A 16,198-nucleotide genomic window follows, 5' to 3' on the forward strand; every position below is an offset into this window, starting at 1 on the left:
TGCTATTGTTCATTTCAGCCATGAACATGACCTGATTTCATGAGAACTTAGAGAATAGAATTTTACTATCATTGTCATTAAAGAGGCTTCCACTCCACTCCCAAATAGGTGATTTCTAAATATTTAATACTTTAGATCATCAAATTATTTGGTCAAATCTGTCAAATTTTGAAACCATTAAAAACTTTAAACCATAAGATTTATTCTTGTTTCCTAAATATTGCCTTCATCACAAGAATGGATTAAGTATATTGATAATGTTGAACTGCCAGTCATAACTTTGTTTGATTTTCTTAAACCTAGCTTTTGGGATCTCCAGTCTGCTAGGTAGAGTTATCGCCATAATAACTTATTCGAGGGCATAAACACATTTTATTCTATGATCTCTCTATTTTCTCTCTAGATGGGGCTTTTGTAAGTGGATCTGATGCATCATCCTTTGACTTCACATAGTCTACCGTGATAATTTACTAGTGAGTAGTTCACTAACGGTATTATGTCTCTATCTTATATGACAAGATTTATAGTTATACTTCTTGCTTCATATCCTTTCTATTATCGTTTGACTATCACAGTGTATTTATACTAGTGCTAAAGGTTTGAACCAATAAGGAATATCTTGCAAGAAATTTTGAAGTCATTCAACTTCTTTACCGGTTTTATCTAACGTGATAGATTCATATTTTATTATAGAGTGGGCTATACATGTCTGTTTGGATGATTTTCAAGAGACTGCTCCTCCACCTAAAGTAAATACACATCCACTCGTAAATTTTACTTCATTCATTCCGGTGATCTAATTTACATCACTATATCCTTCAATTACTGCTGGATATTTGTTAGAATGCAAAGTATAATTTTGAATATGTTTTAGATATTCAAAAACTCTTTTCATTGTCATCCAACGAGTTTGATTGGGATTACTCGTGTACCAACTCAATTTACTAAAAGTGCATGCTAAGTCTGATCACGTAGAATCCATGATATACATTAAACTTTGCAACACTCTTGCATAGTTCTATTATGAGACACTTTAATCTTCATTCTTTTGAAGTGCAAAACTCACATCTAATGGAGTCTTGACAATACTAAAATCCAAATACTTGAACTTGTCAAGTACTTTTTTAATGTAATGAGACTGTGACAACACCAATCCTTATGGAGTTCTATGAATTCTTATTCCTAAGATCACATCTGCAACTCCAAGGTCTTTCATATCAAACTTACTCTCAAGCATCCTTTTATAGCATTTTGTCAGAAATGTTTCTACTTATGATCAACATATCATCCACATACAAACAAACAACGACCTTGTTATTTGGAGTGCCTTTAATGTAAACATATTTATCACATTTATTTATCTTGAAGCTGTTTTCTATAGTTTGGTCAAACTTTGCATGCCATTGTTTGGGTGCTTTCATAAAGTGACTTAACAAGTTTTCACACTTTTCTTTCTTTACCAAGAATCATTAAACCCTCAGGTTGTTCCATGTAAATTTCTTCCTCTAGTTCTCTATTTAAAAATATTATTTTCACATTCATTTGATGAGTTTTCAAGATCATATATCACCGCTAATATAGCAAATATCCGAATAAAAGTTATCCTTGTTACGCGAGTATGTGTCAAATTAATCAAGGTCTTTTTTTTGCCTAAAGCCTTTAATGACAAGTCATGACTTGTATTTGTCAATAACACCATTAGGTTTTATTTTTATTTTAAAGATTCATTTAGAACCTAAAGGATAATTTTTTGGAGGAAGATCAACCAATTCCTAAGTATGGTTGCTCAAGATTGAATCAGTCTCACTATTGACTGCCTCTTTGCAAAAGGATGAGTCCAAAGACCAAATCGCTTTTTTAAACGTTTAAGGCTCATTTTCAAGAAGAAATATTACAAAATTTTATTCAAAGAAAGTTGACGTTCTTTGACGTGTACTAAGTCTCATCATTAAGTACATTCTGGTTTGGTTCATCTCGAAGTTGTTAGACCCTTCACTAGACAGTTTATGTACAGTTTTATATGGATAAATGTGTTCAAAGAACTCAACATTATCTGATTTAATTATCGTATTTTCCTGAATATCTAGATTTTTGGATTTATAAATCAAAAATCGAAAAACTTTACTACTTTTAGCATATTTAATAAACACACATTCCACAGTCTTAGGTCCTATTTTTACCTTAGGTATAGAAAGTTGGACTTTGGCTAGCACTCCCACACTTTAAAATATTTCAAGTTAGGTTTTCTTTCTTTTCATTTTTCATATGGAATCGAATGTGTCTTACTATGGGGTACTCTATTGAGTATTCAGTTTGCTATATGGGTAGCTTCCCCTCATAAGTTTACGATAAACCTAAACTTATGAATAAGACATTCATCATTTCCTTTAGTATTTGATTTTTTATTTCCGCAATTTCATTTGATTTGGTAAATATAGGGCAATAGTTTGATAGATAATTTTATTTTTGAAACATATCTCCCAAAAAGGAGATTCATACTCTCCACTTCTATCACTTCTTATCATTTTGATATTCTTATCCAGCTAATTTTCAACTTCAGTTTTATATTGCCTAAATGCATCTATTTCTTTATCCTTACGATTTAGGAAATAATCATAACAATATCTAGTGCAATCATCAATGAAAGTTATGAAATACTTTTTTTCGCCATGTGATGGTATTTACTTCATATCACAAATGTCTACATGGATTAAGTCTAAGGGATTGAAATTCCTTTCAACAGACTTATATAGACGATTAGCATACTTTAATCACACATATGTTTGACACTTTGATCTATTGCACTCAAAGTTAGAAAAAACTCCTAAATTAATCAGTTTTTGCAAGGTTTTGTAATTGACATGTCTTAAGCGTTCACACCACAACTCATTTGACTCAAGTCAATAAGAAGAAATAAAACTTTTATTGATTTGAACATTCATTACGTTGATCTTAAAATGGCCCTCAATGAGGTAGCCTTTGCCTGCATACACTTCTCTTTTGCTAATTACAACCTTATTAGAAATAAATACACATTTGAATCCATTTTTGGTCAGAAGTGAAATAGAAACCAAGTTCTCTTTCAACTCTAGAACATGAATGACGTTGTTGAGTGTCACCACCTTGCCCAATGTCATCTTCAAGCAAATTTAGTTTGTTTTTTCAACTTTTGCTGTCACGGAGTTAGCCATAAAAATCTTCTCCTCATCTTGAGCCGGAGTGTACGATGCAAATAACTCCCTGTTGGCACATACGTAGTAGGTGGCACCAGAATAAATCCACCACTCTCTAGGATTATCAATCAAGTTTCATTCCAAAAGCATAGCACATAGATCATCCACTTCATCTTTGGATTCAGCCATGTTGGCTTGATTCTTTTTTTATCTTTCTTAGGGGCCCAACAATATGCCGACTTGTGGCCAACCATGACACAATTAAAGAAATTTCTTTTGAATTTCTTCTTCAGAGGATTGTTTTGTTGTCCAGACATTTTTTTTCTTTTTTTTGTTTTATTAAGATCACCCTCCATAATATTCGCTCCACTAATTGCAGAATTTCCTTTAGACCACTTCTCGACTGCTTTGTTGTCTTCTTCAATTCGTAACCTCACAATGAGATCTTAAACTGACATCTCCTTTCTCTTGTGCTTCAAGTACTTTTTGAAGTCGTTCCACAATAGTGGTAACTTCTCAATTATAGTCACTGCTTGGAAAGTCTTATTCACAATCAAACTTACATCAAAGGTTATATAATTATTATGAACATATTTAATATTTTCAATAAAGGTATTTACTAATGTTATACCTTCCGCTAGGAGATCATGGATGATTACTTGCAATTCTTGAACTTGGGAGACGACAATCTTACTATCTATCATCTTCAAGTCAAGAAATCCTGCAACAATGAACTTTTTCATTCCTACATCCTCAGTTTTGTATTTCTTTTCCAAAGCATCCCACAATTCTTACACATTGTACAACTCATCTTGAAGTCCACTTAAAATGTAGTTCTTACATAAGAAATCTGAGTGCTTTCATTCCTTTTCAGGTGTTTCCTCCGGTAACTCTGGAGGGCTTCCAGAGATGAATCTTTGAAGACTTAATGTAGTCAAGTAAAAGAACATCTTTGCTGCCACCTTTTAAAATCCACACTAAATTTTTTTTTTAGTTTCTCTATCGATGCCATGGCGAGTGCAGCATTTGAGCGTCTTAAAGTTGCAATAATTATTGTTGCAACATTTGTCATTCCATCACTAACTTGATTTTCAACAGTCATTTTGTCATCACAAAGAGACAATCAATTTAGTATGTTAGAATACTAACTATGAAGTTTACAACTTTAAATAACAACTTGTTTCTAGTTTAATGATGGAGTTTTTATGTTCTTCTAATCCTCAACCTGATGAACTTTAACTCACAAAGAAGTTTTTATATCTTCAAATCAGAAAACAACAGGTTTTAATCTTCAAAAACCTAAAAATACATAATATCAATAAATTCCTTAAGATTGTTATTTTAGGGTATAAAATTTGTAAATAACAATATAAACTTCAACACTAAGTTCAAGAACTACAATGAAGTTCAACAACTTCAAACACAAGTTCAAATGAATGATCAAATGAACTATCAAAATGAAGTTTCCACAATTTTCAGGAAAAAAGTAAAACCAAGTTAAGAAATGAAGATGAAACAAAAAAGGATAGAATAAAATCCACCGAATTCACAATGTGTCCTTAAGAAATTTATTCCCCTCAAGTACCCGAGGTTAATGAAATCTTCTCTGTGAGGATAAAATGATTCACTTCATAAAATAACGGTACCTCAAATTTTTTGAACTTCGAACGCACTCAACAATTTGAAGATCACACTAGAGTTGTTTAGGAGAAGAAGGAATTTTTTCCACTCAAAATTCGTATCTTTACCTGAGTAAAAGTTTAGGTATTTATAGCCAAAAGGTGTTGCTTCAGAAAGGAAGCAATGATTTATGAAAAGAGACAACTTTTTGGAATGTAATATCAAGTTTTGGTATTTATAGCCAAAAGGTGTTGCTTCAGGAAGGAAGCAATGGTTTATGAAAAGAGACAACTTTTTGGAACGTAATGTCACCTGCACCCAGTCAGCACTGGTCTTACGCCAGACCTGCACCGCAAATGGAGAAAAAATTTCTGTAGGATTTAAAAACTTCACCTGTTTTCAAGTTTCAAATAATTGTTTGCTGAGATTGAGCTAAGCAAGCAATGACCATAAGGCATCTCTTGTTCTTGTCTCACTATGTATAATAGGAATGCTTTTCAATATAAGCATAAGAAAGTTTCTTTGTCCCACCAATGTGGGAGAACTTTTCTTCCTTGAAATGAAATACTTACTTTACTTTTCCTCCTTTTGTTTCCTTTATTTTCCATTCACATATTCACTTAGAACCCAACAAAAGAAGTGATCAATAAAAGAGTGATTTATTGTTAGCAATCTGCATTTCTTGATTTGTTATTGAGAGCTTGGTTAGGCAGCATTGATTAGGCAGTGAAGAAAAAACGGAAACTGAGAGAGTGATGACAACTACAGTTGTAGCAATTGGTTAACCAAATAAATCTGGTCTATTGAAATATTAAAGAGCCATGTATAAATTAATTTGGGGGCAGGGGTGGCGGGGGGAAGGAGGGGGAGCATTGGAGAAGCTGGAGAGATCCCCTATGGGTGGGGATCCAAAGGCATGGATAGGGACACAAAAGGAGACAATTTTCTGTCATCAATAACTTGAAGCCCTTTATTATTCAAGAGAGATAAAACATAGTAAGTCTAAAATAAAAATTCCTTCCCCACTCTGACTTTGATCGACTTACTAATATATCTTTTTTGATAATTGAATCACATTTGAGATGGCTAGATCGATGTTTAAGAGTCTTTTAAGAAAGATAGGACATCTATGACAACGGTGACCACCACAAAGACGAAGAAGGATGACACAAGGAGTTGGCCTAGCAAAGCTTCGAACTTCATAGTAAGAATCACTTGATTAGCTCCAACCATGAAGCCTACCAAATTCAACGCTGAGAATGTTATCAATGGAACAGCAAGTATCCCTATCCCTTGGAAATCAAATTTCCCCTTCTCATATTTCTTGAGCTTTTCCTTGTCAATTGCTTTGTCCGACAAATATAATTTCTCTCCTTGAGTTCCGATGATCTTTTCTACTATAGCTTTCACTCCTCCTAACCATATTGCACTAACTCCCATCATCATCAGTGCCCTGTATTCCATCCACCAAGTTTTAACTGAACCGCCTTCTGGAATTGACTCTGACATGTTCTCCAAAATTGTCGATATGAAAGCAAGCACATACACTGCAAACCATGGATCATAGACCTAAAATAACAAACAGAAGTTATAAATTAGTTTTCCAAGTAGCTAGTTCATGTTGAATAGTAGGCAATTAAGTAAATAAAAATATGCTCTCTAACAATTTAAGCATTTATAAATGAGATGATCACATAATGTAAAATTATATCATAACAAATTGAGGTATAACTATCAAAGCAAAAATCCAATTTTTTCTCCTCGTAAGATTGAGAGAAATTAATAAATATGGAAAAAAAAAAAAAAAAACCAAACCGCACCATCTCTCTAATATTTAAGGCCACAAAGAAAAATTGTTTCGGTTTACCTCGGGGTAGACTTGAATGCCAAGCAAAAGGCTAATAGAAGGAACACTAGCATGCAGAACCATTCCCCAAGAATAGAGAGAGAAATACATCAAATAGGCATAGCACAAGCATTGGATAGTCTTAATCCTGCTCTTCATGCCGTAAGTGATGGGATTGAGATGTGATAGACCAGCTTGTGTGAGTGCAGCAACCCATTTTGTGAGTTGTGAGGAGAATCCTTGCATATCAACTGGGGCACAACCCAAGAAAGATGGCCTTTCTGGATACAAATATGTTGATGTCCACCCTTTGCAGTGCAAAAGATAGCCGGTAAAAGTGCTCTCCAAATGGCAATTGTAGGTATAACCGATCTGCGTAATGCATTAAGAGAAACAGATATGTAAGGTAGTTCTCATGATGAAAACCTTTAGGTTTAGTTACATCAACATTTAAGTTTATGTATATTGACAACGTAAATCAAATTTTACTTTAGGTTTGAAAGGGAAGCGCAACAAGCATCTTGACACATGGAGTATCTTTAGAGAATATGCTCATCTCATCTGCATATTTACCACTTGACTAGAAGGAAATGGTATTATAAGGATCTCATGTTACTTAGAAGTACATAGCTAAAATATGTAATCTTTGTAATGAAATTCTAAAACCAAATCCCCATGTTCTTTTTAAGACAACAAAAATATCTAACGGAATAAATGTATGGACTAAAAGTACCAAGCTTTGCCTATTCCTGGAAAGCATTTGGACCAATGTAATCTTTAAGCTAGGTTTGGCCATATTTTCTCAAATATTTTTGACAAGTTATATTTTTGACAAGTTATCTTTTGGTGAAAATTTGATTGAAATTTTACTTTGTATTTGATCATAGTATTTGAAAAACATATATTACTTTTAAAAGTTCACAAAAACTGAAATTTGACCAAATACTGATATTTTTTAGTATTTGAGAATTTGAATTATTTGTCAAATATATTTATCAAATAAAGCCAAATTGTATGACCAAACACCATTTGCCAAGTTTTTTTCCCAAAAACTACTTGGAAAATCAATGAATCCTAAATCATACTAGTATTTTGAAAAAAAAAAAAGGTGAAAAGGGATATTTGAAAATCACATCCGTGGTGGACATGCATAAACTTATAAATGAGTTTGAAATTTTGTGAGTGAAACAGAAATTAACTTGAAGAACAAGTTAAAACTACTTTTTCAAACTTATAACTTATCTTCAAAATTTTCCCAAAAATAAGTCAAATGCATAGCTAAATGTTGCTTTGAATTTTATTTTTCAAAAAAGTAAAATTTATATGGACAAACGGTTAAAAATGAAAACAGAGCAATTTTTGTTTTACTGGTCTTGTACAGTACTATTTTCGAGTACTTTCAGCATGTCTCTTTTAATCCAATTAGGTTTGTTCGGTTAATACAATGCGAATAGATGCATTGGATCACAAGGCTTTTTCTTTTTGTGAAATAAACTGGTGCTACATTTGGTAATTAGTGGAATTAGCGCTATATTTCATAATTAGGACTCAAAGTACTCGTATTTCTGAAATTTCTTCAAGAATCAATGGGCCAAAATGTGTGTGATCCAACTGGACCCGCTGGGAAAATTGGATTCAGATGGGTTAGGATGATGTAAGCTGATCGGTTGAAAAACAACCCAACACAACACAACATGTCAATAACTTACGAGGCAAATGAAAAACGTGATATGGCGGGATACAAGGTAAATTGTTGTCTTTCTGCAGAAAATTCAATTTTTCAAACATAGAATTTGCAGATAATGTAGTCAATTTAGGGATTGTTTGGTACTGGAGGAAAATGTTTTTTTATGAAAAATATTTTTGTAGAAAATATTTTCATGGAAAATAAGTTGGCTTCTTACTTTTATTATGTTTGATTGGTAAGTGAAAAATATTTTATAGTGTTTGGTTGGTGAATGAAAAAGTATTTTTCAGAAAATACATTTTAGTGTTTAGCTAAAGAATAGAAAATTATTTTTAGAAAAATATTTTTTGACCTCAAAAAGATTTTTTTTAGGTTGTGTTCGATATGGAGCGGAAAACATTTTCTAGAAAATTAACTTGTTTCTTATTTATATTCTCGTGTTCATTATTGTAAGTAGAAAAATATTTTTTAAAATTATTTGTATATATTTAACAAAAATTAGTGAGAACAAATAGGGTAAGAAGGGTGGGCTAAGAAAAAATTTTAAAACCTTTTATAGAAAAAAAAAATTAAATTGTTTTTGGGAGGGGACGGTAAGAAAAAAGTTTTGAATTTTTATTAAAAAATAAATTAAAGAATATTTTTTTCGGAGGGAGATAGTAGGGCAATGGGTAGAGGTAGGGGGAGTGAAGGTGAGGTAAAAAAAAAATTAAAAAATTTTAAGAAATAAATTTTAAAAATTTAATTTTTTTGAAGGGAGGGGCTAGTAGGGTGAGTAAGAAAAAAGTTTGAATTTTTTCTGGTAGGGAGTGGGGGTCGAGGTGGAGAGTGAGGTAAGAAAAAAATTTAAAATATTTCTATACAAAAAATTAAATATTTTCCTTTTGGATGAGAGTGGTAGGAGGTGGGGGGTGATTGGGGATCGGGGGTCGGATTCGGGATAGGGGTGAGTGATTTTAAGAGTTGTATGAATATTTTAACTTGAGAGTGAGATTGAAAGAGAGTTTTTGAAAAATATTTTCCTTACTTTTTGAAGAAAAAACATTATTTTTAACTTTAAGAAAAATAAATTGATTTGAAAAATATTTTTTAAAACATTTATGTTAACAAACATGCTAAAATAAATTGAGAAAATATTTTTCCTTCGTACCAACCAAAGTCTTAGTATAATTCGTTGTGTTTATGTTTTTTTTTTTTTTTTGGGGTAAATTTGTGTTTATGTTCTAAGATACCATAACAATCTTTATTCTATGGCATCACATATATATTAATATTTTATGTTGATATTATTATGTATTTTAATATTCAACAATAATAACAAACTCAGTTTATTTCCACATAGTGGGATTTATGCATTTTAATATTAAAATAAAAATTTTAATTTACATGATAATTTATGATCATAAAGTGAAGAAAGTGTTATTATTATATTTTGTTAACTCTTGTAACTTTTAACACTTTATTTGTTCATGATCTACCACATTAATTCTTATAACTCATATGGCCATTAGTTTAACTCTCATGGTCATTAGTTCTTGTAACTCCATGGGCATTAATTTCATGTAACTTATTAACATCAAGACTATTTATTTACTCACATTATTATTCCTCATTTATCCTATTCATTACATGAAAGAATTCTATACTTATAAATAATGGTGTTTCTTCCTTTGTATTTGATATATTAAGTAGCCGTTTAACCATGAAAAATCTTTACTTTTTTTAAAAAAATTATTTAACTTTAATAAAAATTTGGCCATGAGATTGATTGTATTTGAAAAAGTGAAAACAAGTTTTACTTGTTTTCACCTTTTTCACTCATAGTTCTTTCACAAAATTTTAAAAATAATTTTAATTTATATTAATGGTCAAACACAACTCCAACTCCAATTACAACTTCAACTCTAACTCCAAAAAATTATGATTTTTATGGCCAAATGGGGCCTAAGTATAAGAAAAATATGATACGTGTGAAAATTATATTAGTAAAAGAGAGAGTTGAGACAAAAAAAATATTCTAAATTTTCAACTATATTCACTGTACAAATGAGACTAACTATATTAGTAAAAGAGAGAGTTAAGACAAAGAAAAATATTGTAAGTCTTTAAATATGTCCACTATACAAAAATAGAGTTCTAATATTTTGAAGGGAGATATTCTTATGGTGGAACTTTGGATTCTTCAATTAATTCGGAGTTGCTTGAGTTATACATCGTTGATGAGTTATTGTATTTTGAAGGGGACAAGTCAAGAGATATACTGTTGGATCAGTGTATATTATATTGCAATGGGATTGAATCTCCTTAAAGGACGAGATATTTGCGCCTCAACCAAGAAAAAGATTATCTTATTTTCTTCATTTTTTATTTATTTTACTATTTCAACTATAATTATTAAGTATAATTTATAATATATTACGTCAACATTTTATAACGGGTGAGACACAACGAACAAAGATGTGTGAGACTTTCCCCATATCAGGCAAGTGGCATTATGGTTTCCACAAATAAATTTACTTCCCAAAACCTTTTTCCTCTTGTTTTTCACTATATTTAAAATAATTTAAATTTAAATTTTTAATTTTACCTTTAATAAAATAATCAGTAGCCACAAAAATAATGTCTTTCACTACTTTTAGACAACAAATTAAATTTCAGAAAACTCATTTTCAAACTCCCTACCATCTAATATGTCAAATAGTCACACAACCCATTAAGTAAACAAAAGGCAACATGAGATTTTAGTCAGAACTTTTAAGCATAGTTTTTGTAGGGTGACAAATTTTTCTATTTCAGGGATTGTTTGGTGTGAGGTATAAGTTATATAATAGTCTTAAGATAAAATATGAGATTATTTTATTTCATATTTGATTTAAAGTATTAATTAATTAGCCGAGAAATTATTTATCCCACCATTTATGCTTTACCGATGGGATAAGTTATCATATATATACAGTGGAATAACTAATCTCGGAATTAATTATCCCCGGATAATTTGTTCCCTGCCAAACGACCCCTTAATGTTAAAGTAAGTCCAGACAATTATCATCATACTCCATCCGTCTTATTTTATATGTCGTCTTTTAATCGGGCACGAAGTTTAAGAAATAAGTGATGACTTTGTAAAGTTTATAAAATTATCTCTCTTAAAGTAGCTTTAATATTTACTTTTTAGTTGTCTTTTTTATTAAGTGAGATCCAATAAAGATAAAATGAAAATGATGTCATTAAATAATTACCAAATAAAAAAATGTGATAGAAACAGATCAAAAAGAAAATGATAAACATAAAATGGGAGAAGAGTATAATAACTAGGACAAAACAACAACTACATAAAAAAAGATAAAATATTTAACTTACCTCTTCGCCCCATCGTGTACCATCCTCGTATGCACAAGTAGACAAGGTCTTCGCTTCCTCTATAATATCTTCTGTTATGAGTTTCTCTTGCTTAACATAACCATTGTTCTCCTCTAGAGAAGCAATGAACTTTCTACTTGATCCGAAATGCTTTTCCGGTGAAATGAGATACTCATCTGTGACAGAAGTCACCACGCAAGAAAAAGAACAAAGATTGGATGATTTCCTTGTCTAAAAAGTATAATGAACGAAATATTATATTTCTTCGGTTTCAAATTTACTTAATCCATGTTCATTTAACACTTTCTTTAAAAAGTATTTAGTACTAAGAACTTATTTATTAAATTAATTACTTTATTAATTGTAATTTGGAAATAAAAAGTTGATTACTGATATTTTATGGAATAATATAGTGATAAGGATAATATTAAAAAAATATTTGATAAACTGGACAAGTAAAACAATCAAATCTATTTTCAATATGAAGATCAAGTAAAATAAAAAGGGGCAAGTACATATTTCATCTGCTTTATATTACTTGGCTCCATTGATCTGATACTCCTTAAATTTTTTTAATATGAGGTGTATTTTACTAAATTAAATCAATAATATTTTGAAATTCTAAATTCTATTACAACTATTTTATATAGTTATTTAATATAAAGGTAACATGAAAAAATAATAATAAATTTCTCTTGATTTGTTAAAATAAAATATACGCCCTCCGTTCATACTTATTTATCAAATACTTTCTTTGTTTTATTTTACTTGTTATTTATTTCCTAATTAAATTTTCATTTTTACTTGTTAGACATATAAAAAATATTTTTTTTTCTATTTTATCATTAACATTAAGTACTTATTCTTCAAATTAATTTCAAAATACAATAATAATCATAAATTAATAAAAGTACTAAGGTAAGATAATCGAGTCAAAATGTGACAAGTGTAGACAAATGAACAGAGTATTCTAAAAGTATATATTCATTTTCAACTTATTACGAAGTGATAATTATTTTTTATGTGTTATTTTCCATATTAATTATTTATTTTTTAAATTATATCCACAACTTATATTTATACATAAATTAATATAGATGTTATAATAACATACTCATATAACATATCAATCCATCATCACTAAAAATAAAGGCCAAAGTGAAATAAATGTGACGACATGTATAGAGAATTTAAAATTAGGTTTGTGTAAAACGAACCCTTTAGACCTGGACTCGTGTATAACGCTTTCCTCTTCAGAAAATACCCAGTTCCCGATAACACTGGGCCTTGGATACCATCCATTCCGTGCCATATTGTCTTTAAAGTAAAATACTAGAATCAACATTTTTTTTTAAAAGAAAAATATTTCTCTGCAAAATTTTAATTAACCAAGATAAGAAATTAAATAAACCTTGTAAGCCTGTCTAATTTTGACATCGTATATATCGGACTTGCTGACATTGTAAAACACTTGAGGGAACTGCACATAAGCTAAGGAAGGTGATAGTTTTGGATCAAGATGGAAACACATTGCCTTCCGAGCTGATGTTGGATCATGACAGAAGAAATCACAATCTAAGACCAGTAAATAGGGGGCATTACTCATTATCCCTGAAACTCGAAGCTGCAAATATGATATTAATTAAATGTAACTAGAAAATTTCGTTATTGAGGAATTAAAATTAAAGGATTAATTAATTAATTAACTAATTAATTAATTCATACAAGAGCATTTGCAGATCCACCCTTGAAGTGATGACGACTGTTAAATCTTCTTTCACGGGATACGTATACTAGCAAAGGCATTTTCGTTATATCGTCGGCACTCTTCTTGTTCTCCATTTTCCTGTCATTTATTACCTGGACGGACCCCGACCAAAGTCTTTCATCAGAATTAATGAAGATTTAAAAAGTTAATAATAAAATCTAAGTAGAAATATTTCATATTCATGTTTGATCAAACTTTTAAAATCAGTATATTTTTACAAATGTTTTTCAGAAAAGCACTTCTATCAGAAGCAATATTTGACCAATAAATTTAAAAATATCTTTTGACAATAATTAGTATTTGATCAAAGTGTTTTTAGGAGTTCTTTTTCTTTTTAAAAAAAGTTTTTGACTAATAACTTTTGCTACACTTCAAGACACTTATTTTCTTTTAAAAACTTGGTCAAACATCTAAATTTGTAAATCTAAACACCTGAGAAAAAATAAATTTGACCAAATAAGGGATCTAATTTTCATATACTCTCTTCGTTTAAAAACGAATGACCTATTTTGAATTGATAGGAAGTTCAAGAAAAACTTTTGAATTTTGTGGATCTAAATTAAACTTATGTCAAATATATCAAAATATTTTTTAATTTTGTGGTGTTCAACATGATAAATGTAAAGTTGAAATTACAATACTTAAAATAAGAAATCATTCCTTTTAAAAATGATTAAAAAAAAAGTCTTTCTTTTTCGTAACAGTGAGAGCATATGTTGGTTGCAAGTTTACTAGAGAGAGAGATAAGGTCTGAACTTATACTCAGCATATCTGGAAAACGTAATAGGGTAAGAAAGCACTTCCCTCGTTTCATAATAAATGAATTATTGAATTTTAACACAAAAATTAAGAAAAAGAATTGACCTTGTAATACTTTTTCAAAAGTTAATTGATTGTTAAATCATAAAGGCAAATTTGAAAAAACTTCAATGATTCACTTATTTTGAAACACCAATAAATACCCAAATAATTCATTTATTCTGAAACGGAGGAAGTAACATTTTAGTTTGTTGTTCAGAATACCTTAATAAACGAGGCTCTATCAGGCACTACGTCACCTTTGATTTTTCCGGATTCACCAGCAAGGTTTACATTCTGCTGGAACTCCTCATATTTTAACTGCAAAAAAGAAAAATAAAACATTTTAGTTAATTCATCTGCCAAGAACTACTAAAACAAAATACATATATAGATGTGTTTTGCTTAATTTACGGTTCATACTTTAATTTCTTTCATTTCAGCTACAAAGTCATCGTTCTTAAGGATACGATCATCTTCTCCTAATGGAGAAAAAAACGCTTTGGGGCACCTTGTTTTGATTCCATACTTCCTACAGAAAGGTAGCCACAACTTGGCAAAAGAACAGGCCTCCTCCATGGCGTACAACGTCAAGGGGCATCCTCCATCATCAGCCAGATACACAGCCAATTTATCCGTCGGGTAATCAAGAGCCATTGCGGATATCACAGTGTTCATGACATCCACAATTGGCTCTTTCTTGGGATTGGCAGTGAAAACCATCACATCTAGTGCGGGCAGCTGGGAATCTTGGCAAGTAATATTGTCCAGGAACACTTCCCTGACAACGGGGCGCCAACGAGTCCCTTGACCAAAGAACCACTTGACAATGAAACAAATTTCACCTAAGGTGATAAGCCCCCATGCAAATGCTTGTAAAGTGAGGACGTTTTCGAAGTAAAACAGATTAGCCAAACGATAGTATACTAATGCAAGCATGATTAGAGAGTGGAGAAACATGTGTAGTCGGTATATGGCAGTGGTAGGTTGCTGCACCGTACATCTGTTGAGCTCCATGGCTTTTTTCTTGGGGCGACTAATTTCTCTTCTCTCACTACTCTGGCTACTCTTTCAACACCTATATATGGCTTGGATAGTTGTTAATTACTCATTTGTTTAAGAATACTGGCACATTATCATATATAGGTTAAGAAATAATAAACAATAAGGTAACATTATTGTATAATTTTTGAACATAATAAATTTAATATTTTGAAAAATAAATTGTAGTGATGAATAGTTCTCCATCCAATTAAAAAGAATAGACTTAGATTGAGTTGACACGAGGTTAAGAAACAAAAGATTTTTTGAATCTTGTGATTTTAAATTAAAATTATGTTAAATATATTAAAATATCTTTAATTTGTGATCTTAAACGTGCATATGAAAAGTTGAAATTAAAGTATTTGCAAAAAATAAAGAAATCATCCTTTCTTTAATTAGTAATTAAAAAGCTAGATCACTCTTTTTTAAACGAAAGAATATTTAATAGTAAGGATAAATAAATAAATTATTTTTTAAATTGAATAAATAGTATTAAACATATAAATATTGCTGGACATAAAAAATACCCGCTTTGAAGAACTAAAGTAATTCGAAATTTATTGATTGGGCTTAGAGCTCGCAATTTCAACACAAATTTAATTGACATTTTAATAATAAATTAAATCACTTATAATTTGGTTGAGTAAATATCATTTCAGTTTATTATATTTTTAAGGGTACTACGAAGTTTGGTCCTACTATTTACATACTTCCCAATTTAACCCCACAAGCAAATTAATGCCATAATCAAACCCACAGGACCAAATGTCATAGCCCTGATCGTTGCGCATGTGACTACAATTTTTTCAATGTTATTCTAAGGTTGACGTGAATGCATTAAGTTTTTTTTTTGGCCTTTAATGCCTGGTCTCTGTCACGCACCTTTTTTTGGAACAATCACA

At 30.6% G+C, this 16,198-nt stretch overlaps 1 protein-coding gene across 1 annotated transcript; it reads right to left on the bottom strand.

Annotated features, from left to right (window-relative positions):
- Positions 1-5,740: 5,740 nt before the first annotated feature.
- On the bottom strand, positions 5,741-15,541 carry LOC107878055 (cellulose synthase-like protein G2). Its single transcript, XM_016724924.2, has 8 exons — positions 14,676-15,541; positions 14,478-14,573; positions 13,412-13,546; positions 13,098-13,310; positions 12,904-13,003; positions 11,687-11,862; positions 6,661-7,011; positions 5,741-6,362 (listed from the first exon to the last, which is right to left on the bottom strand). Exons 1-8 carry the CDS (start codon positions 15,267-15,269, stop codon positions 5,892-5,894), a joined length of 2,136 nt encoding a protein of 711 aa, XP_016580410.2. The 5' UTR covers positions 15,270-15,541; the 3' UTR covers positions 5,741-5,891.
- Positions 15,542-16,198: the final 657 nt, after the last annotated feature.

Source organism: Capsicum annuum, chromosome 7, assembly GCF_002878395.1.
Source record: "Capsicum annuum cultivar UCD-10X-F1 chromosome 7, UCD10Xv1.1, whole genome shotgun sequence".
Lineage (NCBI taxonomy): Eukaryota > Viridiplantae > Streptophyta > Magnoliopsida > Solanales > Solanaceae > Capsicum > Capsicum annuum.